This window comes from Lipotes vexillifer, unplaced genomic scaffold, assembly GCF_000442215.2.
Source record: "Lipotes vexillifer unplaced genomic scaffold, Lipotes_vexillifer_v1.1 scaffold796, whole genome shotgun sequence".
Taxonomy (NCBI): Eukaryota; Metazoa; Chordata; class Mammalia; order Artiodactyla; family Lipotidae; genus Lipotes; species Lipotes vexillifer.
The window spans coordinates 2,947,262-2,975,007 of record NW_006773072.1 but is presented as its reverse complement, the minus strand read 5'-3'; the positions used below and the strand labels follow the sequence as shown (position 1 = coordinate 2,975,007).

Genomic DNA, 27,746 nt, shown 5'->3' with positions numbered 1-27,746 from the left:
CCAGGAGACAGGAATAGTTCTGTCTAAGGAAGCGGCCCTCTTCTCTGTGCCTCAAGCAGCCTGGGAGGACACGTCTATGCTGGAATCATTTAAGTCCTTTTCCAAAATACTTATACAAAGACCCAGAATTAAAGATTTTCTCACTATGGACTAACAGAAAACACACAGTAAATGGCAATAACCTACAAGGATTTTATGCCGGGTCGTGTTCTAAGTGTTTCACAGGCTTTATCTATTAACGTTGCAGCCACAGCCCAATGTTGTTTTATTATTATTCCCTGAAACAGTCAGGAAAAGGTCGAGAACTTGCCCGAGGTCACCTAGCTTGCACGTGCAGAGCCAGAATTTGAACATTATGGAACAAACTGGAGACTTAGCATCAGCCATTCAAATCCCAGCTCTCCGGTTACATGCTGTGTGACCTTGGGCAAAATCCTTACCTTCTCTGAGACTCAGTTTTCCTTTCTGCAAAATGGGGTTAGGGATGCAGAGATTCTATGATAATCAAAAGTAACAGCAGGTGTCAGAGTGCTGTAGCAGCACGGGAAGCAGGCGGCCAACAAACTGTATTGTCAGGGTTTTTCACTTGTCACCATTGCTTAGAGCATGTTCAGAAACTCCAACAGAAGAGAGAAAGTGGAAACAGAAAGTACCCTCTTCTCACCCCCTTTTGGTTGTGGAGCCACATAACTCCTGAGTTTTAAGAGCTCCGAATGGCAGGACCCTGAGAGTTGAGGGTCAGGGCTCAGGAGAGCCAGGGCGGGGGGATCTGAAAGGCACTCAGTCTGTCACACAAACACTGCCGGCTGCTTGCTGTCAGCCGTGCGGAGGAATGGAAGCTTTCTCCACCGACAGCACTTGCTAGCAACTTCCCTCTCTGTGGTTTTTCTCTGTCATTCCCTTGATAAAAGTAGAGCTGCACAAATGTAACCAACTTTCACAAATCTCATCTTCACATAAAAACACCCGCCTTTCAAGAAGTGAGCTGCCTGAAAAAATGATGCAGGATGTACTCTAAACTGGGTCATTCTCTACCCAGAGGGCTCGTGGCTCACGCTCCGTGTGGATCCCCTGAGCCATTGGCTTCCAGTGGCTTCGACAGCCCGGGGAGAGAGAAAAATGGGAAACAGCATGCGATCTACCCCGGCGCCTCCCGAGAGGCCTCTGCCTAGCCCAGAGGGTAAGTCTGGCTTCTTTGGCGAAGATGGGGCAACGCGGGTGCTGAGAGCTGTTAAAACAGGGCAGTGGGTACATTGGGCTTCCTTATACTTGTCTCTCTCGCTTTGCTTGCGTTAACATGTTTGTAGTTAAATGTTAAAAAAAGATCCACAATGGTGTCCTGGAAGGATGCCGAATCGCTGGCACTTTGCGATGGACCTTTGAAGCAGCTGGTTCGATCCTTTTATTTTTTTAAATAAATTTATTTATTTATTTTTGGCTGCATTGGGTCCTTGTTGCTGTGCGTGGGCTTCTCATTGTGGTGGCCTCTCCTGTTGCGGAGCATGGGCCCCAGGCGCACGGGCCTCAGTAGCTGTGGCTCACAGGCTCCAGAGCACAGGCTCGGCAGCCGTGGCGCACAGGCCCAGCTGCTCCGTGGCATGTGGGATCCTCCTGGACAAGGGATCGAACCTGTGTCCCCTGTGTTGGCAGGCAGATTCTTAACCACTGTGCTACCAGGGAAGCCCTGATCCTTTTATTTTATAGGTCGTGAAACTGAGGCCCACAAAGCAAATATAATATAATTTGTATATTAGCTATTGGTAGAGTCAGATTTCCAACCCAGGTGGGTCTGGTTCTGAAACCTAGGCTCTTTCGTACCATAGCCTGCCAGCTGTGATATAATATTATGATGGGTATATAATACTATCATGAGTATATGATACTACCATGGGTATATAATGTTATCAAAGCTCTGCTGGAGTGTTTTCAGTGTAACTTTACGAAGCTAGCCACTAGCCCTAGGAAATCTTCCTGAAAGTAAAGGAATCCTTGTGTCCATTGGTAGGATCACAGGGGACAGGCATTCTAGGGGGAGGGCACAATGTGATGGGTTAATCGAGGATGACAAGAATCAGCTTTTCCCAGAGATGCCAAGCTGAGCCAGACCCCCAAAGCTACAGAGTCTCGTTCAGGGATGGCCCGAGATCTGGGAGGGGACATCCGCATTGATGATTTAGGCATGTAACATAATGCAAGCATTTATGATATTAGAGATTATAAATTTGAAACTCAAACAATACAAATTAAAAAATAGGAATTTAATTATTAAAATTTCCTTGTAGCTCATATAAGGCTGAGAGCAAAGCCATCGAGCTCCAGGTTCAGGGGTGCTGGTGGCCACCAACACCCTCACCTTTATTTCCTAGCAGGATAGTGTGGGTGCACCTGTGGGTCCTTGAAGAGTTAGGAAGGGGATGGTCAGGAGGGTGGGTGACCCATCAGTGTCCCCAGGGTGAGTCATGGGGGATTTGGGACACTTGGGCCTCCCGCCTTACATCACAGCACTTGGGGCCTGGTCCCTCCCTCCTAACGGGGGTGACCCCACCTGGTTCCACCACATCCCCTGCAGCACTGAACTGGGTCACGTTCACACACACAGATGCCCAGCATGGTGTGTGCCGAGCACAGCTCCCCACGAGCGGAGCGGGGATGGAGCCAGGTGCCATGACGCTACCTGCCACTCACTCCGTGACTTCCGGGGCCCTTCAAAAAGGAGCCGCCTTCTCACTTTTTCCAAAGTGGAGACCCCCAACTTATTCACAGTCTCACGACTCCTCAGATGTCCCCAAGTGACCATGCAGAGACCTTCCTGCTCTGTCCCCGGCTCAAGTAAAATGCGGGGCGCTCCTAGCAACCCTCCATTCCGGCTCCCCAGTACCCCTCCCAGACAGAATTGGGGGAAGACAGGAAGAATGTTCCCGGACATGGGCCCACATGATTAGCTGGAGCTGCGCCGTGGGCCACCGAGCGAGCGGGGGAAGCTTTACCCTCCGATGCAAAGCTCAGAGCTGTGTGCAGTCCTCCTGCTGCCGTGGGGGAGGACCTGGGCCCCTCCCCTCACCTCCTCCAACCCAGCTCAAGTCTCAGTCTCCTCCTCTGGTCATGGCCACTTCTAGAGGACCGACACTGCCAGGCCGGGGGCACCGGCTCCAGGGCAGGGGAGGCACCGCCCATGAGCCCATCGTGTGTGGTCGCCCCTCCCACGAGGCTGGCAGGGCTGGCAGGGGCGGCATGCTTGAGCAAACCCCATGAAAACACGGGCCTCCAAGGACTTGCCCATTTGCCTTTATTTTCTCAATGCAAATCGTCATGAAATAAGTTTCTCTTTTTCCACTGTGTGGGTGGGAGGTCACCTCTAGAGAGGAGGGAGAGGGGTCTCCCCGACCCTCCGCCTCCTGGTTCGGAGAATTCCCCAGGTCGTACCCAGTTTGTGACCCAGGCAACCACATCAAGCGCTGGCGGGTGGCGGCTTTTCCATCCCCCGCCCCTGAAAAGTTTCCTTTGCGATCAGTCCTGACTTGATTTCCTCTTTTCTCTGACACCTAATTGAATAAGGGACAGGTGGTACAGTTGATGCTACATTAATTAGTCTTGATTCAAATGATGTAAAGAATGTGGGTTTTCATGGAACAAGCACCTCTCAGGTAACACTCCTGCTTACTCATTTGATTGGTCTCAAATACCTAGGAGGTCATGCGGGAGTGCATTGTTTTGGGCCAACAAACAATTAGTGCTTCCTCTGACATCAGCCTGAGTGGTGCGCCTGAGGCCCCAGGCCCTGCACAGGGGTCAGCAGGAGGCCAACCTGTGGATTTCTAGACCAACAAGTGTCCTGAGCAGGATTGTGAATGCTTTGGAATATGGGTTTGCCCATCGGTTTTCTCCTAAACTAAGCTTTCAAGAACATTCCTGATTAGTCTGGTTCCCAGAGATGAATATCACAAACGCAGAGAGGTAGCAGGGCTTGATGGAAATAGGGCAGGTCTGGAAATCAAATGACCTTGTTGGGCTTCTCGTATTGTCCCCTGGGAGCTACCTGACCACAGGTAAGTCACACAGCGCCCCACGAGGGAGGCTCTCACATGGAGATCAGAGCAATCCCTCCCCAGCAGTAATGGCAGCACAAAGCAGCTACCTGATACATGTGGGTAGAATAACTTTCTTTACTTAACTCCATTTAAGGCTATCTGATTGCACTAGGCTGTGTCTAAATGGCCTTCCCCCCCAAAAAGTTTTAAAGTGATAGAATTGGGGATTCCGTGACTTGTTTCCAAATCATCCCAAATAGCTCATTTTCTCTGCAAATTCTACACGTGGTTCAGACTCCTGTTTTGGGCCCCGACATGGGCGGTACAAAGTTGCATGAGAGCCAGGGAACTCCCAAGGAGTAGGGAAATAGCATATTTCCACCTTAAAAAGAGCATTCAGTCACATTGCTGTGACCTTTTCCCCTCCCGTTCCTTATCTTCTTATTGCCCTGGCCTAAAGTGAGATCTCACCCGGCAGAGGTGGTAACACAAACCCAGACCCCCTTCTGTGCAAGGATGGAAATAATGCTAAACTGTGCATTTACATAGCATCAAGGGTGCTGCCAGGGTGGGTGGAAAGAGGGTCGGGTGGGGCTCTGGGGGGAGGAAGAGGGGGCAGGGAACCTCAGAGACAGCAGAATACTTCTCAGTGAGTGGTGCTCAGACCACCTGCCTCGATCCCCTGGGTAATCATCAAAACTGCAGATTCCTGAGCCCCACCCTAGACCTGCTTGTGGGAATCCAGGGGTGGTGGGAGGGAGCCGCACGCCTGATTTCGTACAAGCCCCCTGGTGCATCTTAAGCCCCCTAAAACTTGCAGACCACAGAGCTACCCCTACACCAGCACACAAGGGGAGAGAGAGAGAGAGAGAGAGAGAGAGAGAGAGAGAAGCCAGCTGTCTCTCTGTCCTCATTGGTAACATGGGGGTAATTCGAGTTACTTGGTGCTCGGATGTGCCTGCGCATGCCACGTGCTTTAGACACCCTGGGTTCTCACACAGTGCAGGGGTGATCCCGATTATCGTTTCAACTTGGCAGTTGAGGAAACTGAGGGACGAACAGGGTTAGTTACTTGCCCGAGGCCATACAGCTGGGATTTGAAGTCAGTGGCCTGAATCTAGTCCCCCCTCTTCACCCATGCATCACGTGCCTGGAGGGGACGGACTTGCAAGAAGCACACGTGTTTTCTGGAGTGAGAGAGAGCGTGGTCACCAGACTTAATGACACAGACACTCAAGTGCCCTTGTGAGGGACACAGACGGGAACCGTGTCAGATCTCTGACTAGATGCGGGTTTCCCATCCGGTCTCACTTACCCCACTGCTGGTACATACGATGGCTTTAGGTGCAACATGATCATTCAACGTTTATATTGAATGTACAACATTCGTACACTTAATGGATACCATACAAATTATGATTGGTCCATCAACCCCTGATTTCACATTGCTTAGGAGGGGACTAAAGGTTTTTTGAAACTGAATTTAACACAAAGAGAAACGCTATTAAGTAAGTGGTAGTGTAGATGGTACTCAGTTGTGACCAGGAGAAGACCAGGTCATCAAGAACGGAGTCTGCGTCCTCTGCTGATATGTTACCTGGTTCCGAAACGAGGCCCTCAACTTACTGGTTTTGTGTTCTTGGCAAGACTCTCCACCTGGCTGTACCATCTGACAGAACTGCTCAGTCCCATTCTGCCCCATCTGAGCAATGGAGAAGCCAAGAGCTTTCTGGGCCACTGGGTCTCACTTTCCAGCCCGTAATACAGGACCCACAGGTACAAGTGGTTCGTGGTGACCAAGAGAACTCAGTAGACCTTCTATCAGGCCAGTCTGCCTAGCCCTGTCTTATTGTTTCGGTGTGTGTTTGGGGGGTGGGAGGTGTATTTCCAGTAAAAGATACTAAAAGTAAGGTCTGCTTTCACGCCTCCCGAGGCCGTGAGTTTGAACATGACTCAAGGAAATGCAAAAGCAGAAGCTGAATTCCCTGGGTTGGTTACTCCTCTCCTGCCAGCGGCACTGAGCTCCTTGTGCCAGCTCTGAAGGCTCCCTTACATCAGCCTTTGTCTCAGCCTGTCAGGGGTCAAGATCAGCTGGGAAGAGCCTGATAACTACGTCTCAAAAAGGCCTGAGTGGCTTAGGCACCTGACCATGAGCTTGGAAACCCTCATGCTCTCCCCCAGACATTTTTCTAACATGTCCCCAAGCCTTAGTTTCTTCACCCTTTAAATAAGAATATATGTTCCACAGCATTGTATTGGAGCAAAGGCAGTAAAGAATGGCTGCTTTTGCAAGATGGTTATAAATGGGATCTACTAAAAGATTTTCAGCATTTTAAAAGAAATGATAATACTACTCTAAGGAATAATAATGCAAAAAAAGGGCCTGTCCTCTTTTGACCACGTAATATTTGTGGCTAGTAAGTTCTGCCTCAGTCTCCTTCCTTTTTTGGATTCATTTCCTATTTTACACTTTTGTGCAGAGTGTTCAATCTGATTCATTTCTGAGTTGAGCTATCACCAATATTTGGTCTCTTGAATTTCATCTTCTGTTCTCAGCAAATGGAGTTTGTTTTTAGAAGATAAGAATATTTTCAAATTTATGGGACTAGAGGCTTTTCAAAATTTAGAACACTACTGGCTGAGACTGGCCTTGGATTACGGCATGATAACCCCGTGCCGTAAACATGATACCGGCTGCCACTGATTGAGGCAGGCTCTTATACAGACACTTCCTCATGAATCCTAACCCAATCAGATGAAGCCCATTTTGATATTTCCCAGTTTTATACATGAAGAAATCAAGCTCAGATTGGTTAAAAATAAATCTTTCTCCAACTCGCAGAACAATTAAGTTGAGGAGGTGGAATTTAAGCCAGGCCTGGTTTATTTCAAGGCCGGTTCTCTCTCCCGAAAATTCTCCCTGTATTCTCTTTTGTCTGCCCTGCACACTATTCTTCACTTAATCTGTTTCCTTATCTTGAGTCTGCCATAATCCCATCTGCTTCCTCAGAGCTCCGCTTCCCTGTATCACTCATTTATCTGACTTAATTCAAATGCTCGGCTCTCCACAAAGCCAGGGGCTCCAGAAGTCCATAATAATGTGTTTGCAATTTATGAGCGAACTTAAATTTCCTATCTTGTGTTTATTTCACCGTAGGGACCTAAGTTCAGGGAAGACTTAGCTGGGACCCTGGCCCCCCGACCCTGCTTAGAACGGCCGCCCTTCCCACAAAAGTACAAACTGAACTTTCTATCTTCCACTGACTTTGCCTTCTGTTTTTCCAACGCTGGGGAAAAAGGTGATGGGGTGGACCTGAAATCCCTGGCAAATGACCACGCAAAGGCCATAACCTTGAAGCAGAAGCTCCATTGCAAGATTTTCTCGGCAATGTTTGTGTCATAGCTATAAAAAAACATCATTATTACGAAAATTCCACAGGAAACTCAACTCTGTTATTGTAAAATTGAAACTCTCCAGCCCCTTAAGCCTGTTTTCCCCGATTGAAACAATTTTTTTATAATGGGATTTTGTTTTTGTTTCTGTTTTTAGCATCATGAAAAGACAGTTGTTCTGTTTCACAGCCTTACTCTTGAATCAGAGATCAAAGGCCCAGCCCCTCTTGTAGACACACAACGTGTTTTAAGTTTCCATTATCGGCACAGATAAATGCTGTGCCTCTCATTTCCACACTTGTTTTTCAAAAGGGGCTGGTTCTGTGATGACCTCCCCATCCCATGCTGCCTGCTGCAGATCAGGTTCCCTTCCCCTGGACCCTTTAAAACCTTAGCCCAGTAGCACTTTCCAAGGGCCTAGTAGCACGGGGACCTCTTCATGTCTTCATTTGGTAAACCTGCCTTGGGCATTCTGGGTGGGACAGGACCAGTGCTGGGCTAGGGGCCACAAGACAGCTCCTCCTGAGGTTCACAGCCATTCCCTGATAGCCACACAAAGGCAAAAACACACACAACTCTGGCTGATTGCCTCTAAGGAAAAGCCCAGGGCCCAAGAGGGGGTACAAGAGGAGGGCTGGGCCTCTCCCGAGCATCAGACTAGCCTCCCCTCTGGGAGGTGACTTCTGAGTTGATAGAGGTGAGAAGGATGAGAAAGGGGACAGCAGAGGTTCAGGGTTCAGGCAGAGGGAACAGACTGTTCACAGGCTCTGAGGATGAGGGAACCTGGCTGGCTGAGAAAAACACAGTGGCCTATCTCACAGCTTCAGAGGCAGTGGAGACCATGTTACTAACTGGTCCTTTCATATTTGGGAGCAATTAGTCCAGGAAGGACAGATTTCCATCATGAAAGCATTTTCCAACCCCTCATTTCCCAGACTAACCTCATTTTCCAACCCCTCATTTTCCAACCTCATTTTCCAACCCCTCATTTCCCAGACTAACCTCAGAGGGGAAAATGGGTCCACTCTCAGAGTGGCAAATCAGCCTCAGAACCAGGGCCGATTTACCGGGCAGCTGGTCAAACCCTATGTACCAGGCCCCACTCACTGCCCAGCACCTTCCTAGGGCCCCTACCTAACACCGTATCTGCAATTTCGTGCCCTTTTTCTTGAAGAGGACCTCCAAATGTGTATAGGCTTCGTGTCCCACCAAGTCTGGATCCATCCCTTATTAAAACTCAGGACTCTGGGCTTCAAGCCCAACTGCAGTGCCACCTCTAATTATTGGACTGGGCCAGAGCTACACAAGGGAAGAACTCTTTTTATAGCAAAGCAGAGTGTGGGGAGGCCTCCGCACAGGCTCAGGGAAGGTCAGAGGCCTCACTGGTCAGCCCTTCCCCGGCGATTCCACTCCTTCTCGTAAGCCCTCCCTGCTTTCACTGACTGTGGCCACCGTGAATCACTTGATTTCCATCTCACTGTCTGTGACTCAGCTTCCCAAAGTGAACAATGTGTCTGAGTGCGCTCTTTCATGGCGATCACTCGTTTCTCATTTATTCTTATTCATCCTCGTACTTAAGCTCTCTTTCGACTTAGTTTGATAGGGAACATGTGAGTTGGAGACTACAGGACATGTGGGCTCTAAGGGGCAGGGGTTAGAGGTCCCGCATGAGGGTGTCTGGATCCCAGAAAGTGGCCACCAAGCCTGAGGTGCCCAAGTGCTGGCTGGGATTTCTCCAGATTTTCTTGGGGTGAAGGGGGCGGGGAATGACCCCTCCCCCCATTATTGGTGTATTCTCTAGAATGTGAGCTCCGTGACAGCAGGGAGACTTGGCTTGCTTTGTTCGCCATGCTTGGCCCACAGTAGGTGCTCAATAAATAATTGACGAATGAATGAATAAATGGTATGTTACCCAGAATTTTGAGTTCAGATACCCAGCCAGCAGACAGACTGATCAATGCAACATCACAGCAAACAATGACTGAATTTGCCAATTTGTAGGATATGCTATTTCCCCAAAGACATACCCCGATATTCCCCTGCAGCTAAGGGATCCAAATTACGGCAAATCACGAAGGCTGTGAAACAAGGCTTTGTTTAGTATCCAAACGTGAACTCTCATGCTATCTCTTTATCTGTAGTCTACCGTAAGCTGTAGTCACCTGAACCAGAATGAACGAGAGAGCACGCTTTCCTTTTCAAAACTTCACCAGAATTACTTTCAACATATGTATGATGAGTACTTAATTTTTCTTTCACCTCCCCTCCCCAGCAAAAGTCCCTATTAAGTAGATTCCCGACACGGTACCTTACATTCTACAAGGAAGGAGGGCTTTGTTGAGCTTCAGAGTTAATATCTCCTGACCCTGGTGGGTCCTCAGAACTCACAGAGCCTAAACCCGACACCCCAACCCTGATACGTTGCAGACATGGGGTCCACAAGCCCCAAGGAGGGTACCTGAGGTGACGGTAATAGGATGGGATGTTTTCACAGCATCTCATTATTCATGGATGCTGCTACATGCTTTCATCTTATCTCATTAAAAAAAATCCTGGAAAGAGGTACTATTAGCCCCATTTTAAAGATGGGAAAATCAAGGCTAGGAGGCATTCTAGGACTTGCCCAAGATTATACGGATCAGTAGACACAGGGGCGGACCATGGAGTCAGATCTTGTGACCTCAGCTCAAGGACCTCTGGATTCCCATTTCTCAGATGAGAACATCAGGGCCAGGGCAGGCTTGATCATGAGAGTAGGTCACCTGACCCTCTGGGTTCCTTCAAGCATCCTGCCTCACCATACCTGAAGAGAGGAGGACCAGCTGAAAATTGCTGTTTCAAAACAATCAAGTGTCTTTAGCTGAAAAGTCCCCAGGAAGATTTTACCTCTGCCTCTACATCCTCTTTGCCTTTGTTTCCCCAGGACTGGACAGCGACTTCCTGGCTGTGCTGAGTGACTACCCGTCTCCTGACATCAGCCCCCCGATATTCCGCCGTGGGGAGAAACTGCGTGTGATTTCTGAGTGAGTGAGCTTTCCAAAACTTCTACAAAGCCCCCAAAAGTAGAACTCGATTTAGGTGGGAATCATTAGATTTTAGCTATAGCTGTCCAATTCCACGTGGGCCCTCGTCCTGTTGTGAGGTGAGAAATTTGGCCCATACAACAGGCCTTAATGCTTAATCCTCCTTAGTGCTGCCAGTACTCTAGAGCCTTCCATGGCTCCCCATTGCCTGATGGATAAAATTTAATTCCTTAACTTGGCTTTTGAGGCCCTTTATGATCCAATGTCTGCTTCTTATGTTGGCTTCATCTCCCAGACACAGGCAGGGTTGATACTATATATTAGTGCAGACTCAGAAAGAGGACACAGAGGTCTGAAAAAAACTTCTGATGATAAACTGAAAGGTATTGCCTTCTAGCCTGTTGTCTCTCCGTGATTTGAAATAGGCTATAAAAGAAATAGGGGCTCTGAGCGCCTTTTATTTAGATCCTCATTGATGTAGACATGTGAAACTAACTTGGTTAAATCTCAGGGTCTATTTCAGCATAGCAAACATTTATTTTTAAAAAGCCTCCAGCTGTGGAAGATCAGCTGGAAACATCATCTGCTCATCCCTGAAAGGTGGCTATTGCCAACTTGTGGGAAGATTTCCTGTTAGCTCAGAATGGGGGAGATACACTTAAAAACCAAATTGTCATAGGGAGAAATTCCAGTTTAACATGGCCATTGACAGACCTTAAAAAAGGAACATCCCAGTGTATCCCAGGTTAAATCTGATTACTCTCTTCATTCGTTCATTCACTTTGACACTCCCCTATTCGCTCTTTTCTATTTGTTCTTGTCCTTCTAGTGAAGGGGGCTGGTGGAAAGCCATTTCCCTTAGCACTGGTCGAGAGAGCTACATTCCTGGAATATGTGTGGCTAGAGTTTACCACGGGTGAGTACATTTCCAAAATAGCATCAATAAAGCATGATCTTTTTTTTTTTTTTTTTTTTTTTTTTTTTTTTTTTTTTTTTTTTTTTTTTTTTTTTTTTTTTTTTTTTTTTTTTTTTTTTTTTTTTTTTTTTTTTTTTTTTTTTTTTTTTTTCTGTACGCGGGCCTCTCACTGTTGTGGCCTCTCCCGTTGTGGAGCACAGGCTCCGGACACACAGGCTCAGCGGCCATGGCTCACGGACCCAGCCGCTCCGCGGCATGTGGGATCCCCCCGGACCGGGGCACGAACCCGTGTCCCCTGCATTGGCAGGTGGACTCTCAACCACTGCGCCACCAGGGAAGCCCAATAAAGCATGATCTTTATGCAAGTGACTCAGACATCTGCATAGAGAGCTCCCAGCCTGGGACAGTGGAAAGGAAGGTATTGGTTCGAGAGGGTCACTTCTACTCTCAGCGCAGTCCCTAAGGAATGGTGCGACCTTGGGCTAACCTTCCCCTCTCTGAGACTCGATTTCCTCAATAGTAAGACAAATGATGGACCTTGCAGCTCTAATGCGGTGTTCCTGTAGCAGTAAGGATTCAGGAACTGTGATCACAGGACGCAGCAGCCAAAAGTCAGTCTAAGTTCAAACCCTGCCTCTGTCACTTACTGGCTGTGTGACAGTGGGCAAGTTGTTCAACATTCTAAGAATCAGTTTCCTTTCCTCACGCGTCAAATAGAGATCATAGTATAGAATGATAGGAATAATAATATATAGTAATGGGACCAAAGTCTAGGGTTGTTAGGAAAATAAGATAGGATAGTACATGGAGATTTCTTGAAACCATGCCTGGCATTACCATCAGCACTCAATACGTATTAGCTACGTTCTTACCAGATCATATCCAGAACACAGAGAACAGGCTCTGACAAAAATGCTTACGTACCCAACCTGACAAATGGAGAAGTCAAGCAGAAAAGGAGACCCTTTAAATAATTGGGCACAGCAGATGAGAAAGCAAGGATGTTGCTTTCCCCTGCAGTTGTGACATGACGGGTGGCCCTGGTGGCCAGCACACCCAGGCCAGGACAGGTGTGTCTCAGCCCTGCTTCCTTGGTGGGGCCTCGGAAAACTACCTTAACCTCCTTGAGCCACAGTCTCCTCATCTGTCGAGCTACCAAGGCCAGACCTTGGCATATAGGAAGGGAGAAGGGAACTCCACTTTCCATTTGAGGGATCCAGAAATAACTTCCTTACAGTCAGAGAAGGACTCTGCATGCCACCTGCTCACCTGGGGAAACAGAGCAAACTGCCTGAATATTTGAAGCATAGAATTCAGTGCAATTCATTGCAGTGTTACTGATTTTGATGATGAATACCCAAAATTGTCTCTGTGCTTAGGATGACGAAGCTGAGCAGAGGTGGGGCAGTAGCTACTATGAGAGTTATGTTCTGAAAGAGAAGTGAGTCATGGAACTCTTCTCATCAGCTGTGTGTCATTGATCCATCCATTCACTTAGCAATCATGCATGGACACCTTCATGTTGAAGATGTGGTGCTGAATGCTTGCAGGAGCAGGGAGTGAGGAACCCAGATGAATAAGATGTAATCCTGACACTACAGCACTTCCAATCTAGCAGATGCAATAAATGTTCTTAAAATATATAACAGGAAGAGAGGTGATGCAGCATAGTGGATATGGAGTTCGAAAAATGCGTCTCAATTCTAGCTCTATAAGTTGCAATGTGGGTAACTTGGATAAATTACTTAATCACTGACCCTCAGTATCCTCATCAGTGAAAGAGAGATAATACTACCTGTCTTAGGGGGTTGATATGAGGCTTAGATTTCAAGTGCTTAATATGGTATGTGGCCGATAATTAGTATTCATGCATGGCTGTTGTTACTGTCATTGTTTTATTGTCTTCATATTTATAAGTGGAATTTCATGTAAGGACTTGAAAGGATGAATGTCACGTATGCTGCAATAATTAATATGCCATATGCTATGGAGACCTAAGGGAATAGTTGAAATATTTGGCCAAATATGGTGTTATCATGATCTCAGTAACAAAACCTTTCTTGGAGACCAGTACATAAATAAACAGTATGGGATGTTATGCCTGCATGTCTTCTCACACGCCGTGCTTCAGGAGCCCTCAGCCAGCCCTGTCAATGGCCCGCTTTCATGCCACAGGGAATGTTAGAGTGCGAAACAGCAGAGCGTTAATATTGGTCACAGCATGCACTCATCCAGACGTGTGATTGAAGGCCAGGGCAGGTTCACTGAAACAGAGTCAGTTAAAAAAGGATGTACAATTGCTTCCGAGTACACACCAGCCAGCTGCTAACAGCATTTCCTTCCACGCTGAGATCTGGCCCAGCCTGGTCTGAAAAATGAGAAGGGCCCTTCCTTTAGAACACAGATTCCTTTGTGTCTCGAGCTGCTTTCTAAAGCATATTCAAAGTGCCCACTCTCCTCTGGAAGGTGAACATTACATTGAAAAGCTGGACTACAGTATTACAACTGCTTTTTTTAATTGTTAAGTGAAAAAAAAAGCAAGAAGTGTATGGAAATGCATCATGCAATGACAACTGAGTTTAAAATATGTTGAAAAGAGAAGACAAGGAGGAAATAGAATGAATGCAAGGTGGGGCATCAGGTGGTGAAATTAGGCACCACCATTGTTTTCTTTCTTCTTTCCTCCCTCTCTCCCTCCCCCTCCCTCCCTTCCTTCCTCCCTCCCTTCCTTCTTTCCTTCCTTTCTCATGTTCATTCATTCATTCACTCACAGATATATACCAAGCTTGATAACCTGGACACAAAGGCAAAACCTCAAATGACAGACACAGTCCCTGCCCCATGGATGGAGGAGCCGGGTAGTCAGAGTATCAGGGACATAGACATTAAATAAACTACCAAATAGGTCCCTTATCATGTTTGAGGATGCTTTTATATAATACGGAATGGGCACAGTGCAGCTGGCATTTTAGAAACAGGATAAGAAAGATGCTTTGTGCATCTCTGTGTCCTAATTATCCAATGTAACACCTAGCTTGCAGTGTGTACTTGGGAATTTTATTTGAAAGATTAAATGAATGAATGAACTGCTGATTGCCTTGCTCTTTTTTTTTTTTTTTTTTTTTTTTAATCCCAACAGAGGGTTTTATATTAGCTGGACCTGGATCATTTCTGCATCCCTCCTGTCTTTCTTGGGGGATACTCATGGCTGTCTTTCTTCTCCCCAGCTGGCTGTTTGAAGGGCTGGGCAGAGACAAAGCTGAGGAGCTGCTACAGCTGCCGGACACGAAGATCGGCTCCTTCATGATCAGGGAGAGTGAGACCAAGAGAGGTGAGCAGCCTCCAAATCATCTTTCCGTACATGGGTCAGACAAGCAAGCTCTGCTCCAGGCTGACTCATTCACTACCTGGCTCAGGTTCCCTCTTCCTACGAGGCACGCAAATCAATCCGGCGCGGTGAGCTCCCAGCAGCCCACACACCATCAGTGCGGCCAGCACCGAAGCCGGGGGCAGTGACCTGGCGGGGGTGGGGGTCGCTGGCACAGGCTCTGACCCACAGCAGGCCTGGCAGACCTTTTGTGTTCTTACTACACAGCAGACCTTCATTCTTAGTCCTGGCTGTGCCCTACAATGAAATCAGGCAGCTTAGAGAATCGGGACCAGCAGATTCACCATGACCTTCACTGTTTTAATTTTCATACATCCTACGCACTAAGTAATTCAGTGAAAAATAAATAGCCGGACTTTGTCATGGTTCGAAGCAAGGGTCCCAAACTCTAGTTTGGCCTGCGTGAATTACTAAGAAGTCATCTCTTCTCTCTAAGCCTAAGTTCCCTGCTTTATAACATGGGATTAATAACAGGAAAATATTTGGCAGGTGTCTGGAATGGCGTATACACTTAAGCTCACAGAAGCAAAACATTAATAGCCTGGGCTTACTCAGGCTAACTGAGAATTGATATTAACTTCTTAAATATAGAAAATATTTTCAAGTTCTTAGCCTGCTTCCTGTACGTTCGCTATCAAAGAAGAGAAAATGTGGTATCTGAGACTATTTCCCGTGCACTTATTAAGCACCAGAGCTACCTACCTCCACCAAAATAAGCATCAGCCTTCCTTTGGGGAAGCAGGAACCACATATATGTGGATTAAAATTTTTAAAAAATCCAGGAACAGCTTTTCTCTCAAAAACCTGAATAAGCTGGGTAAGGGCAAAAGCAAAGCAAAGGCAAAACTTCCTGTGCAGGTCCCAGGGATCTCCCGAGGCAGGAGACCCAGACTCCGGCATGGCCGGGGGCGGGGTGGCGGGGGACGGACCCAATGTGAGTTGCCAGAGCTGATCTAAAAATAATCAGGCCGAGCTGCAGCCGAGCTGGGGCCCAGGTGGGGGCCAGGCCCTGCTCCCTTGGGTATGCAAAGTTCTCTTAAGTTTCCACCTTCTACCCTTGACCTACTCACCATACTTCCAGTCCTTGCTGACACTACCGGAAGACACATGCTGAACTGACTCAGAGGGCGGGCCTGGGACAGAGCGGGGAGGGATGCCCAGCAGAATGCTCGGAGGCCTGCTCTAGGAGGACAAAGGTCCCACCCCGGGGCTGCCACTTCCAAGCTGTGTGCCTTAGGCTATTTCACGCAGTACTCGAGCCTCAGTTTCTCCGTCTATATAGTATTTGAGAACAATACCTCCCAGAGTCTTTCTGAGAATCATCAGAGACGTTGCTATGGAATAGCTCAGCCCCCAGCCCAGCACATGCAGCAAAAACTCAGCAAGTACAAGTGCCCCTCCACCTCACTGCTTCGCCAGCCTTTTCACTCCTCGAACCTCAGAAGACAGAGCAGGAAGGACTCTTAAACATGACCTAAGCTCAATTCTCTCACTTTCCATTTGGGGAAATCGAGGCTAAGAGAGGTAGTGGCGGGTGCTCACCCAAAGTTCTACTCTGATTAACCCATCTTGGGTCATTACTTTCATGGTGCTGAAGGAGACAAAACACATTTCATGTCGCTTAGGAATACTCAGAAAAATGTCTTAACTGCCACAGTTCCTAAGTTTCTGAGAACACCAAGCATAAGTCAGAGGCAAAAGGGACCAGGAAAAGGGGGCATAACTGTAAGGGCCCCTCAACTGTGTGATGGAGGAAAATGACAGCACAAATATCTTGGAGCGTGAGCTTGGGAAAGACTCAAGAATGACCGCAGATCCGGGATGCACAGGGTGCAACCCAACTCTAGTCATTTCATTTGGTCTAAGGACCCACAAACGGATGTGGAAGCCCCCAGAATGGTAACTCACAAAGCAAAGACTTAGCCCTTGCATTTGAACACCTGCATTGCCACAAGGTTAATGCAACTGGGCTGCTCAAATACCACGCTCCTGGGGTCTCTAAAGAGTGAGCTACAACCAAGCAGACAGGGTTTGAGCAGCCGTTGCTCAAAACACAAAAGCATGTGTCTGGGTACCACCATCATATCACAAGGCTGAGAAGGTCTCTCTGCCTCAGCGGTGGTGGGCTCCTTAGCTGGCGGCCCTTGGGTGGGGACACATGGAATACCACTGACTCATCCTGCACTTCCTGCAGGTTTTTATTCGCTCTCGGTTAGACACCGGCAGGTGAAGCATTACCGCATCTTCCGTCTGCCAAACAACTGGTATTACATTTCCCCAAGGCTCACCTTCCAGTGCCTGGAGGACCTGGTGAACCACTATTCTGGTAAGAAACACTCCACTGGGACTGATACATGACGCCCCTCTTTGCTAACTGCCCCTACCCCGGGCACTCAGTCTAGGCTGCACACAGGTCACCAAGACATGCCAGGTGGTTTACTTTGCTCTCTTGCCCATCCTGGCTTCTTCATATGCTCTTTTCTTTTTAATTCAGACTGTAAATTTCAGGCTAAAACAGACTGAATGTGAAGGCTGCCTAAGTAAAATGCAGCCAACCTCAACTTCACCCCCTCTCTAACTGTAGGTGAAACGAATTAGGATGCCCCTACACTCACAACCACAGACAGTCTGCACTTCCTTAAGTGGACTGTACGCTTGGGCCTCTGGGGCTTTGTTCTGAAATGCCGCTCATTTCCCCTTTTCTGCGTGTCAAAATCCTCGTCAACCTTCAAGGCCAACAGGAAGCCACTTCCTTGATGAAGCCCTAAGAGTCAGAAAACTAATGGTCTGTTTTCTCTGCTCTCCGAGCATGTCAGGTGTTTTTCTCCCTAGAACTCTGTGCGTCCTGCCCAGTGACCTAGTTAACTGTGTACTAGTCTGTGTTTCCCAACAAGCTCTTAGACACCAGGGATTATACTTTGTTCATCCATATGTCCTCCCTGGGCCCAGGAGAGAAGTCCAAATGTTTCATGCTGACCAGGATAGGGCGCATCCTCCAGGATGGCGGAAGCAGAGTGGGGCTTGATGGAGGCGATGATATAGTGTGCAGAGTTGGAAGAGGACCTTCGCGTTAAATTGGGAAAGGCCTGAATGCCAGGTCAGGAGTTAGAGTTTTAACCTATGGAAAAGGGAGAAATAGTAAAAAGGTGGCTGCATTTCTAAGAGTTGGCTCTGGAAACTTCTTGTGTTCATATCCCCGATCTGGGCAACCTTGGGCTGGCGGTCCACCTTTGTGCCCACATTTCTCCAGGTAATGCAGGTGCTGACTGTTCCTACCGCGCGGATGCTGTGAGGTCCGCTGAGTTAGAGCACGGAAAGTGCTGACGAGAGCGCCGGCCACTCAGACGTGGGCTCCTGCTATGTGAGCCACTGTTCCCGGGCCAGGAGGGCTCCCTCCTCCCTGCTTCTGCCTTGTGAAAGGGAGGAAGACAGAAGCTGCTTTCACTTTGTAAGCATCTTCCCCCTTCTGGGTTCAGGATGTCTGACCCCACACCCTGGGTTCTTTAGGATGTGGGATCTTGAAGGGCATTTCAAGGTGAAAGGAGGAGTCCACGGGGCTGGGTTATCACACCTGGCCTGGGAGAAGTGCAGGTCTGGAAGGAGGAATGGTCGCTATGGAGACCCAGGCCCAGGCTCCGGTATGGGCTCCGGGCTCCGTGAGACCATGGGCAAATACCTTCACTTCTCAGAGCCCCGGATCCCCATTCACGGAAGGTGGATGAGAGCAGTGCCCCCTGCAGGTGGTTGTCATGATTATTGAACACGAAGGTGAACGTAACATGTTTATCACAGCCTGGCACATGGAGGATGCAAAATAAATGATAACAAATATTACTCCCATGATACCCAAACACCTAGCAGCTTAGCTAAAAATGAAAGAGGAAGGGAGTCCTGGAAACAGTCAGCTTTTACTGATCATGAGTCAAACTTGGTTGTGGTATTTGGCTTTTAATAAGAATCATCTGAGAGGTGTGGCGACCATAAGTTTTGCATAGACGAAAGCAAACATGAAAAGGATGCTGGCCCAGCAAAGATTTTTATGGACCAGGAGGTCCACACGGCTTCCAGGCCGCAGATGCTCGAGGATCTCACGCCAGCGCAGAAGCAGCGCCTTCCAAAAATGCACCCCTGGCCGTCGCATCAGCACAGGGATCGCAGTCAGCAGTCGTCTCTGCGAATGACTGAAAAGGGTCTGGATGGAGGCCTGAAAGGCTTCCGGTGCCTTCAGGACCTCAAGGTGGGAATAATGTGGCCAATTTACATCTCACCAGGTTCTTCCTAAAGGCGCAGAATCAGAGAAGATGTGTGCTAAGCGACGTGAACAGACAGTTTTGTTTTATGAGTTACTTATATTTATTATCCTGTGCTCTTGGGAAAATTATTTAATATCTCAGAGCCTCAGTTTCTGCATCTATAAAATGGGGATTAAAATGCCTCATAGGATTATTGTTAGGACCAAAAAAAATAATGCCTGTGAACTGGCTGTGATCCTGACCCCAGGGGCCTTGGTTTCTTCATTCCCCAAATGTATGTAACAGTACTGATGGCCCAGAGTAGCTCGGGGTTCCCTGAGCTGGCACATGCCAAGCTCGCTCAGCACCAGGCTCAGCCTCCGTGCTCGGAAGCGTTAGTCCTCTTCTTCTTTGCCAGAATGTATTTCTCAGCCTAAGCGTTAACCTTGCTAAGGAAGGACGTTCCCCCGCCTGTGCTGTCTACTGCAGCTGGTTTCTTTTGTCTTTGTGTCTGACTCAGTCTCCTTTGCCTCCTAATCTGGGAGGGCGTTTCAATTTCCAACCCGTGACAGGTAATTATTTCAGATTCACATCCAGTTAAGCTCCCTGTAACCTCAGGGTCCAATCTCACATTTCTCAGTGCGAGCCAGTGTGGGTGGACAGTTGAGTTCACGGGGAAAATCACGTGGAGACGAAGCGTTATTGACCTGCCACACCCTCTGACAGCCTGGGCTTGCTTCTTCGGCTACCATTACCTTTTGTTCTTTGGCAAGGACACCCCAAGAGCTGCATCAATGAGCTGGGAGGTGGAGCCTGCCTTAGGGGCGATGAGCTTCCTAAACCCTGGTGATTTATGTGCTTGGGGCTGGGGTGGTGTTGTCCTGAGAGGCCAGTGGCAGCTCACATCCTTGGCCACCTCATCTCCCCCAGGACATGAGACCCACGGGGCTCCTCAGCCTCAACAGGGCCACACAGAATCTCCTACATCTGTAGGAACATCTGAGCCCAGCAGGCTCGAGTCTTTCTCATGATGTCGTGGGCTACGGGAAGGCTTCGAAGAGACGGAGGCTCTATCTTAAAGCCCCTGGAAAGATGGGGGACCATGGAAACTCAGCTATGTCCTACTAGCAGAGGGATAAAAGGAAAGGATTTATTTAATTTTCATCCTCTTTGTATCTAGGGTAGAGAGGAGAGATGTTTCTTCCTTTTTTTCTTCGTCCATTTTCTCCATTTGCCTTTTATCTTTTTACTCCTCCTGTTTCTGTGTCTTTTATCCTTTCTGTTCTGCCTTTGCTTCTTCCCCTCCCTCCCTCCCTCTCTCTACCTCATTCCCTCCTTCTCTCTCCATCTTCCTCCCTCCCTTCCTTCCTTCCTTTCTTCCTCCCTCCCTCCCTCCCTCCCTCCTCTCTCTCTCCCTTTCTGTCTTCTTTCCTTGTTTCCTTTATCTCCCTTTCTTCCTAAAGATGCATTAGCCCCACCCATGCTATACTGAGCCCCTTCTGTGTGCTGTGGGAGAAGCCACATTGCACACATCTCCCCCACCGCCGCGCACACAGCAGGCTCACCTGAAGCTGATGGCCCTGCACCTTGCTGTGAAACCACTGAGTCTGGGCCCTCATGCAAGTGCTCTGCCAGCTGTTCTCTCTTGGCAGCACAGTCCCCTCATCCAACAATTGAGGAAACAGGTTCAGAGAGGGTCAAGGTGATTCACTATCTGGGCGGAGCTGAAACTCAAACCCAAGTTTGGTGGATTCTGGATGCTAAACCCTTCTCTTTACTTGGCGTCAAGCCAAGCACAGTGTGTACCCAGGACACGTTAATATTTCTTCAACAGCTGGGCACGTGACTCTCAGCCCCTCTCAGATCTCAGCCTCCATTCCCCCTTGTGAATATCCAGGGCCCCGCACCTCACACTGGCCGGGGCATCCCACAGTCGCTGACTGGTTCTCTGCTTCCCTCCTCAGAGGTGGCCGACGGCCTCTGCTGTGTGCTGACCACGCCCTGCCTCACTCAGACCACGGCTGCCCCGGCAGTGAGGGCCCCCGATGCACCTGTCACCTTGCGCCAGAAGACCTTCGACTGGAAGAGGGCGTCCAGGTGTGTGTCTGCGTGTGTGTGAGTGTGTGTGTGTGTGTGTGTGTGTGTGTGTGTGTGTGTGTGTGTGTGTGTGTGTGTGTGTGTGTGTGTGTGTGTGTGTGTATGTGTGTGTCCTCCATGAACGAACATGTAAGCCCCAAACCAGCACGTGAGCCTGGCACGTGAACACCATGGCCAGTTACCGCTGGCCCTGCTAAAACCTCGCTCTGAGCAGATGCAGACCCCAGGAATCCCACTGTCCCCTGGGAGGCAGACCCAGCCTCAGGCCTCATGCCCCGGGTGCATGGCCCTAGCAACTCCCCGCCATGGCCTCAGTCCCCACAGTTGTGCAAACATTTATTGAGCCCTCCTTTGGTGTTAGCTGAATATTTTCTAGCTGAATGATACCATCTTGCTTTTTTCTAATTGTTAGTATCCTAACAATTAGAGAATAACACACAAATCAATCTTGTACAAATTTAATATTACTGTAGACTTAATCTTGAAGGTAAACATACAAGCAAAATCCTAAGGCAACTTCATTTTTTTAAGGGAAAAAAAAATCTTCCCTTATTTGTTCTATTTGATTGTCAGCTATTGCATTTTTAGGGGTATCTGTAGTTGGGATTATCTGTAGTTGTGGTTATTGTATTAATTAAACACCAATCCAGACATCCCATTGGCAAATTCAAAGAAAATCAGTCATCAGAATTGCCTGAGAAATGAATAAAACAGCTCTTCCTTGTAAATATCATGAAGAATATTCATTAAAATTTATAGTTGGAAGTTTTAGCCATCCAAGGAAATGGCAGTTCAGAGAGGTTGAGTGATTTCTCCAAGATTACACGGCCGCAAATGCAAGAAGCAGAATTAGAATGTTAGATATATATTAACCAGGCTCTTCATTTGTTTTTCTACCTTTTCTCATTCTTTTGTCCTCCATCCCACTATGTCCCTCTCTTTTGCCCCTTTCTCTGTCCACTTTCTGCCCACTCGCAGACGGCAAGATGACCCGGAGGGGGCTGAGAACCCACTCAGTGTGGATGAGTCCCTTTTCAGCTACGGCCTTCGGGAAAGCATCGCCTCCTACCTGTCCCTGACCGGGGATGACAGCACCTCCTTCGATCGAAAGAAGAAAAGCGTCTCTTTGATGTACAGTGGAAGCAAAAGAAAGAGCTCTTTCTTCTCGTCAACTCCGTACTTTGAAGACTAGCCCGAAAACAGACACCATGGTGTTTGCCCAAAGTAACAGAGGTTCAACTGTCACCTGGGATCTTGCAGAAAGGCACGGTTTCCTGGTCCCTGGGGAACCCCACATCTTCCAGAAGCCAAGAGAAGCCACATGGAGAATTGAACTCTCATCTTCTCTATCTGCATCATGACAAAGGGAACCCCTCCCTGGCATCTGATCAGGCACATTGCAAAATGTGGACTCCTGGCATCTTCGGGCGAGGGTTCAGAAGAGCCCTGCGTGTGTGCATGTGCACGCCGCATTTGTGGGAAAGACAAAGACGCTCTCTCACAGGAACGTGCCCAACCAAGGACCGCTCTCCAACACACCTCAGAGTGGACTCACTCTGAGGTCCCTGAAGAAAACTTCTGAACGAGAAAAGCCTGAGAAGAAGATGAGCCAGAAACTGTGGCCTGGCAGAAAGTCTGGGTTTGCAAATTGAGCTCCTGCATTGAACTTTTATAACCAGTCTGTAAAGAGACCTCTGGGATACGGCTCCTCTCTTTTTAAGGGAGTTCAGTGACACTAAATGCTAACCTTCCTTACGAGCCCTGAATGGGGAGATCCCTTTGGGCTTCTTGTTCCAAAGCTACGTGTACAGAAGTCAGACGGCCTCCCTACTTCTACTGAGACCACGAGTAATGGGGGAGGGGGGTGGCTGCTGACGGTGAAAGCGCGAAGGCAGGCCTGGCACCGCGCAAGGTTTCATGAGGTCGCCGACCACGGCTCACAGCACAGGAAGAGCTTCTCTGGGGTGCTGAGATTCTTGTCTATATTAATGCATCAATTACTCATTCATGATAGTGACTGCCAGAAGCGGCACTGTGTTAAGTTCTGTGTAAGGTGTGAGGTCAAAAATATGTATATATGTGTGTGTGTGTGTGTGTGTGTGTGTGTGTGTGTGTGTGTGTGTATATATATATATATATATATATATAGAGAGAGAGAGAGAGAGAGAGAGAGAGAGAGGCCCCAGCAGTGTAGACAGGGAGAAAAGTGTATAAACAAATATTGTGAAAGGGGGCTCAGCAGAAATCAGCTCACAGCTTTGGGTGGGAGTGGGGTCAGGTAAGGGTGACCCAGGAACTCATGTTTCAGCTGGATCTTTAAACAGTGGAACGGTTGGTTGGACTGGGTAAGTAAGAATGGTTGGATTTTTTGAAGAAAGGAAACTGATAAGTTCTAAAGGAATAATGCATCCAATATCTTATTCTAAAAAGAGTCTGGCAGCCACATGAATAAAAATGCTCAGCTCTAGAAAAGGTGGGAATTGGAGTGGCTTAATTCTGTCAAACATAATTTTAAGAGACGAAAGAGAAAACATAGCAAAGTTCTAGAGCAGAAGAAGCCTTTATCTCCAGATCCTGTTAGGAAGGGGGCTGCAGATGTCGCCGTGACCCATCTTCCCGGTTGCAAAGGGATTCGGGGGGAGGAGGGGCACTGCCAACAGGAAAGGTTTGTCTGTCCAGTATATATGCATTCTGTCCATCTGAGATCACTGCGCTGGTGGTGTGTGCACACACACTTAAATGATTTTCTGTATCATCAGATTCCAGTGTGTTTATCCAAGAAGACACTTGTGGTTTCCTCAACATTCACCAAAGGCTGTTTCCATAGAGCCAGCCAATGTATGGGAGATGAATGTAGCTCTGGGGACCCCGACTTCCGCCATAAGGCAGGGTGACCTGGTGAACACCTGTGTGTACAGCGTCTTCTGTATTGTTTTCTGTTGTGATTCACGTGGTTGGAACATTTGGGGAGTAGGCGGAGGGATTTCTAAGTGGGAAGCATTACGCTTTGCTAAATCATGTATGTATTCCTGATTAAAATAAACCTAATGAATATTTAATTCTTGGAAAGTGGGGAGAGCTTCCTGGGTGAGGCCGGTGGGTGGTTCGTCTAGAAGCTCTGTGGGTTTCGAATTTTCAAATAAACTTTCAGCTGGAGAGAGAGGAGACCAGGGAACACAAGACAAACCCGCATTGGTTAGTATCTTGGTTTCTTCTTGAGGTGCAGCCTTAAGAAACCAGGGTTTTACGACTTTTGAGGGTGCCTCATCCAACTTGAAGGTGGATGTCCAGGGATTGAGGGAGAGAACAATTTCTTAGCAATTGTTATGAAAATTTTGTCTCACCTAGACACCCCTGCAAATTACTTTTGATACCTCTGCTATTTGTTCTTCCAAGAGTTTCTTTCTACAAATATGTTTTTGGACACCTATTAAATACCAGACACTGTCCTGGGTGCTGGGGCCATTGCAGTAAAACCAGAGGAGGTCCCCGCGGGGCGGAGCCGGGAGATGCGCCCTTCCTTCCCCACGTCAGCAGGGGTGGCTCTCCTCTCCTTCGTCCCCTCCCCGCAGTCTGCAATTCCTGGCAGCCCAGGCTCAGCCCTGCAGATGACAGCAAGGCCCTGGGATGACAGAGAAACACCTAGAAGGAAGCCGGCCCCCGAGAGATCACGAGATACCTGTACTCCACACTTGGGGAAACATTATGGGAAAGAGGAAAAACAGAAACGCATTTGTTATTGAAGCTACTTTTGTGATGGGTCTCCTAGTTACAGCAGGTGAGTATTTGCTCCAAAGCGCACAGAAATAAACCCGCCATGATTTGCAGATAATGAGATAACTTCATAGAAAATCCAATGGAAACAACAGACAAAATATTAGAGGCGGTAAGAAAGCTCGCCAAATGTGGAACCAACTTTTTCCGCTACACTCGTATTTACCAACTGGAAAGTAAAATAGAAAACACGAAACCATTTACGTAGGGTCTCGCCTCAAAATAACTTCGCAAAACTTTTATGGAGAAAAGTTCAAAACTCTATGAGAAGACGTAAGGAGACAAAAATACTATGTTCCTGGTTATGGGGTTAAACTGATCCATGGATATAAGAACTAACATCCTAAAAACATAGATATTTTTCTGAAATGATTTGAAAAATTACATGAAACTACAATCCAATTCCCGTCAGGAATATTTTTAAAAATCCATAAACTTATTCCAGAATATATATGGAAGCATCAAAGCCTGTGAATAGCTAGGCCAGTTTTGATTAAGGGAAGCAATGGGGTGAGGGCTCCCACTGGGAGGTCTATGAAAACAGGAAAAATCAGTGCTCTGGGCCCAAACCAGCATTCCCTGCTCTCCACCACTGCTGGTTTAATGGACTCAGCATGGTCTCAGGTGCCCTCTTTGAACCAGGAGCTGAGCTAAGTGTTAAGGCCGTACTAAGAGCTACTAAGAGCATAAATCACATACCCAACCAAGCACCGAGTCACAGTAGAAATGGAATCAGATGTGTCAGAAAAATTAACAAGCATGGAAAACAAGTCGGAATTCCTAAAAATTGCTAAGTAGAAGTCTCTTCACCGCCATGAGATGCTTTCTGTTTTAGAGCTGGAGAAGGGCTCAGAGGCCCCATTCTGCTGAGCCCTGAAGGGTGGAGTGATTTTCCAGGTGGAAAACAGGACATGCTGACCACAGAAGAGCCTGGAAAGATCTAGAGGAAAGCACAGCATTTTCTAGGAATGGTGGCAGAGCTGCTAAGCCTTGACTGTAGGGCTCATGTGGGAAAGGAGACAGGAAAATTTAGCTTGAGGCCAGTTTCTGAGGCCTGGAGTTCACTCAGAGGAATGCAGAATTGGGGCAATGTCAAAGGAAAGCAATGGAAATTTCTTCTGGGTCCTGGGAATCATAGCACAGGGGACATGACCTCCTCTGCCTTCTCTTAAAACTGGCCAAGGGGTCAGCGCCACAGAATTCAGGCTTGCAATATGGCTCCCCTCTTCCTTTTTCAACCTGGCCCCCAGGGCAGGTGAAACACTCAGGATCTGCTTTTGCCCGGAGCTGCCTTCACTTGGCATGGGACATGGGGGAGCTCGGGTTCCTTGAGTTCCCACAGTGTGCAGGGCACTTTACAAACCTTATATCGTGACTGCGTGAGCCCATGGGAGACAGAATTAATCACACCTATTTTATCCATGAAGAAGGCAGCGGTGAAGTGTTTCAACCGAGGCCAGCATCTTAATTCAAGCTTGTCTGATCCTAGGCCTGCACTCTTCCTCTGACACATCGAGACCCCGAAAGAGTCACAGGCTCTTGGAGAAGGAGCCTCACAGTGCAGAAGAACACAGGATTTGGCTTCAGGTTCCAGCCCCTAATGCAGCTCCTTCTTTACTGTGTGTTCTTTAGCGGGTCACTAAACATCTCTGAGCCTTGGCTTTCTTTTGTCTAGATTAGAAATAAAATAAATGTCCCTGGCAGATTAATGTGAGGAATCTATGAGGTAATATATTGGAAGTGACTTATGGCCCCAAACATGCTAAACAAATAAATATAAGTTATTAATTAGCACAGGAGTCTGTTTCGTCCAAATTTCAACAGTTGTGGTCCCAAGATTTGTAGAAAGACTGAAAATTTTATCCAAGAATACAGGCACCAACGCACACTCGTTCCCCCAAACGTCTGTCGGTAGACAGCACATTGAAGAACAGCTAGTATCTTGAAGTATTTTAATCATTTTAATTCTCTCAATTCCCAAATAATTTCACATGCATCCCCCAAAAGTGCAGGGAGCAGTTGTAAAGGCTACCTCTAAATGACTAAAACAGACGGAGGGATTATTTTTAAATACACTACCATTTGTTAAAACAGATTAGTTTTTGAAATTCCCTAAACATCGAAACCCTCCAGAACTTTCAAAAGGAAAATTCTGCCTTCTGGGCGCCCTGGAAGGTATTTGTGGTGTCCTCTGGGTCCCACTGAGTGTCTGGCTTCTGAGCAGGCCCTGGGGGAATCAATGCAGCCCTTCAGGATCAACTCAAAGTCAGGAAGGTCTGCTTTCAATACCAGGAACTGAAAGATGTTTGTGCTCAGGCCTCCTGACACTCAGATGCACCAAGCATGAAGGGACAGATTGAGGAAGACCTGAAGCAAAGGACGAGAAACACAAGAAAGAGGTGGGAAGGCAAGAAGTGGACTAGCCGGTGGGTCCCTTGACACCCCCCCTCCCAGGCTCATGAGCTCCTTTACTGCCCGGATGTTAATCACAGAGCGTCGACCCTAAGACGGCAGTGCTGGGTGCCCCGGGCTCTGTGGAGAGCCAGGCATCCCTGGCTGTCCTGGAGTTGACAGTCTTGTAAGAGAGACACACGTGGCAGTAGGAGTAATTATGTACCGATGGGGAAGCAGGAGAGATGCCGTACGAGATTTACAGATGGCATCAGCCGTAGGAAGAGGGCCTGGTTCGAGGCTGGAAAGTCTGGAAGGAGCCCCTGAAAGACGAGTAGGGCGGGCAAAGAGGAAGATGGGAGGAAAGGAATCCACGCACGGAAACTACCAGTAAGAGGCAGGAACTAGTGCAGGGACCCTTCAAGGAGTACTAGAAGGCTCCTGTGGCAGGAGGCCCTGCTCCCTGTCAGGGGCAGCAATGATGCTGATTCCACCTCAGCTGTG

At 47.9% G+C, this 27,746-nt stretch overlaps 2 protein-coding genes across 3 annotated transcripts in view; one reads left to right on the top strand and one right to left on the bottom strand.

Moving 5' to 3' along the window:
* The window catches only part of TG (thyroglobulin), a 249,251-nt gene that overhangs the window by 70,547 nt on the left and 150,958 nt on the right, over window positions 1–27,746 (bottom strand). The gene's annotated exons all lie outside the window — the stretch shown is intronic.
* SLA (Src like adaptor) lies at window positions 1,102–22,269 on the top strand. 2 transcript variants are annotated; one of them, XM_007447995.1, is made up of 7 exons: window positions 1,102–1,180; window positions 10,345–10,444; window positions 11,274–11,360; window positions 14,588–14,691; window positions 16,943–17,074; window positions 20,945–21,077; window positions 22,056–22,269. In XM_007447995.1, exons 1-7 carry the CDS (start codon window positions 1,120–1,122, stop codon window positions 22,267–22,269), a joined length of 831 nt encoding a protein of 276 aa, XP_007448057.1. In that variant the 5' UTR covers window positions 1,102–1,119. The 2 variants fall into 2 exon arrangements, with proteins under 2 accessions (XP_007448057.1, XP_007448058.1); XM_007447996.1 differs by lacking the exon at window positions 16,943–17,074 and having other exon boundaries at window positions 1,120–1,180.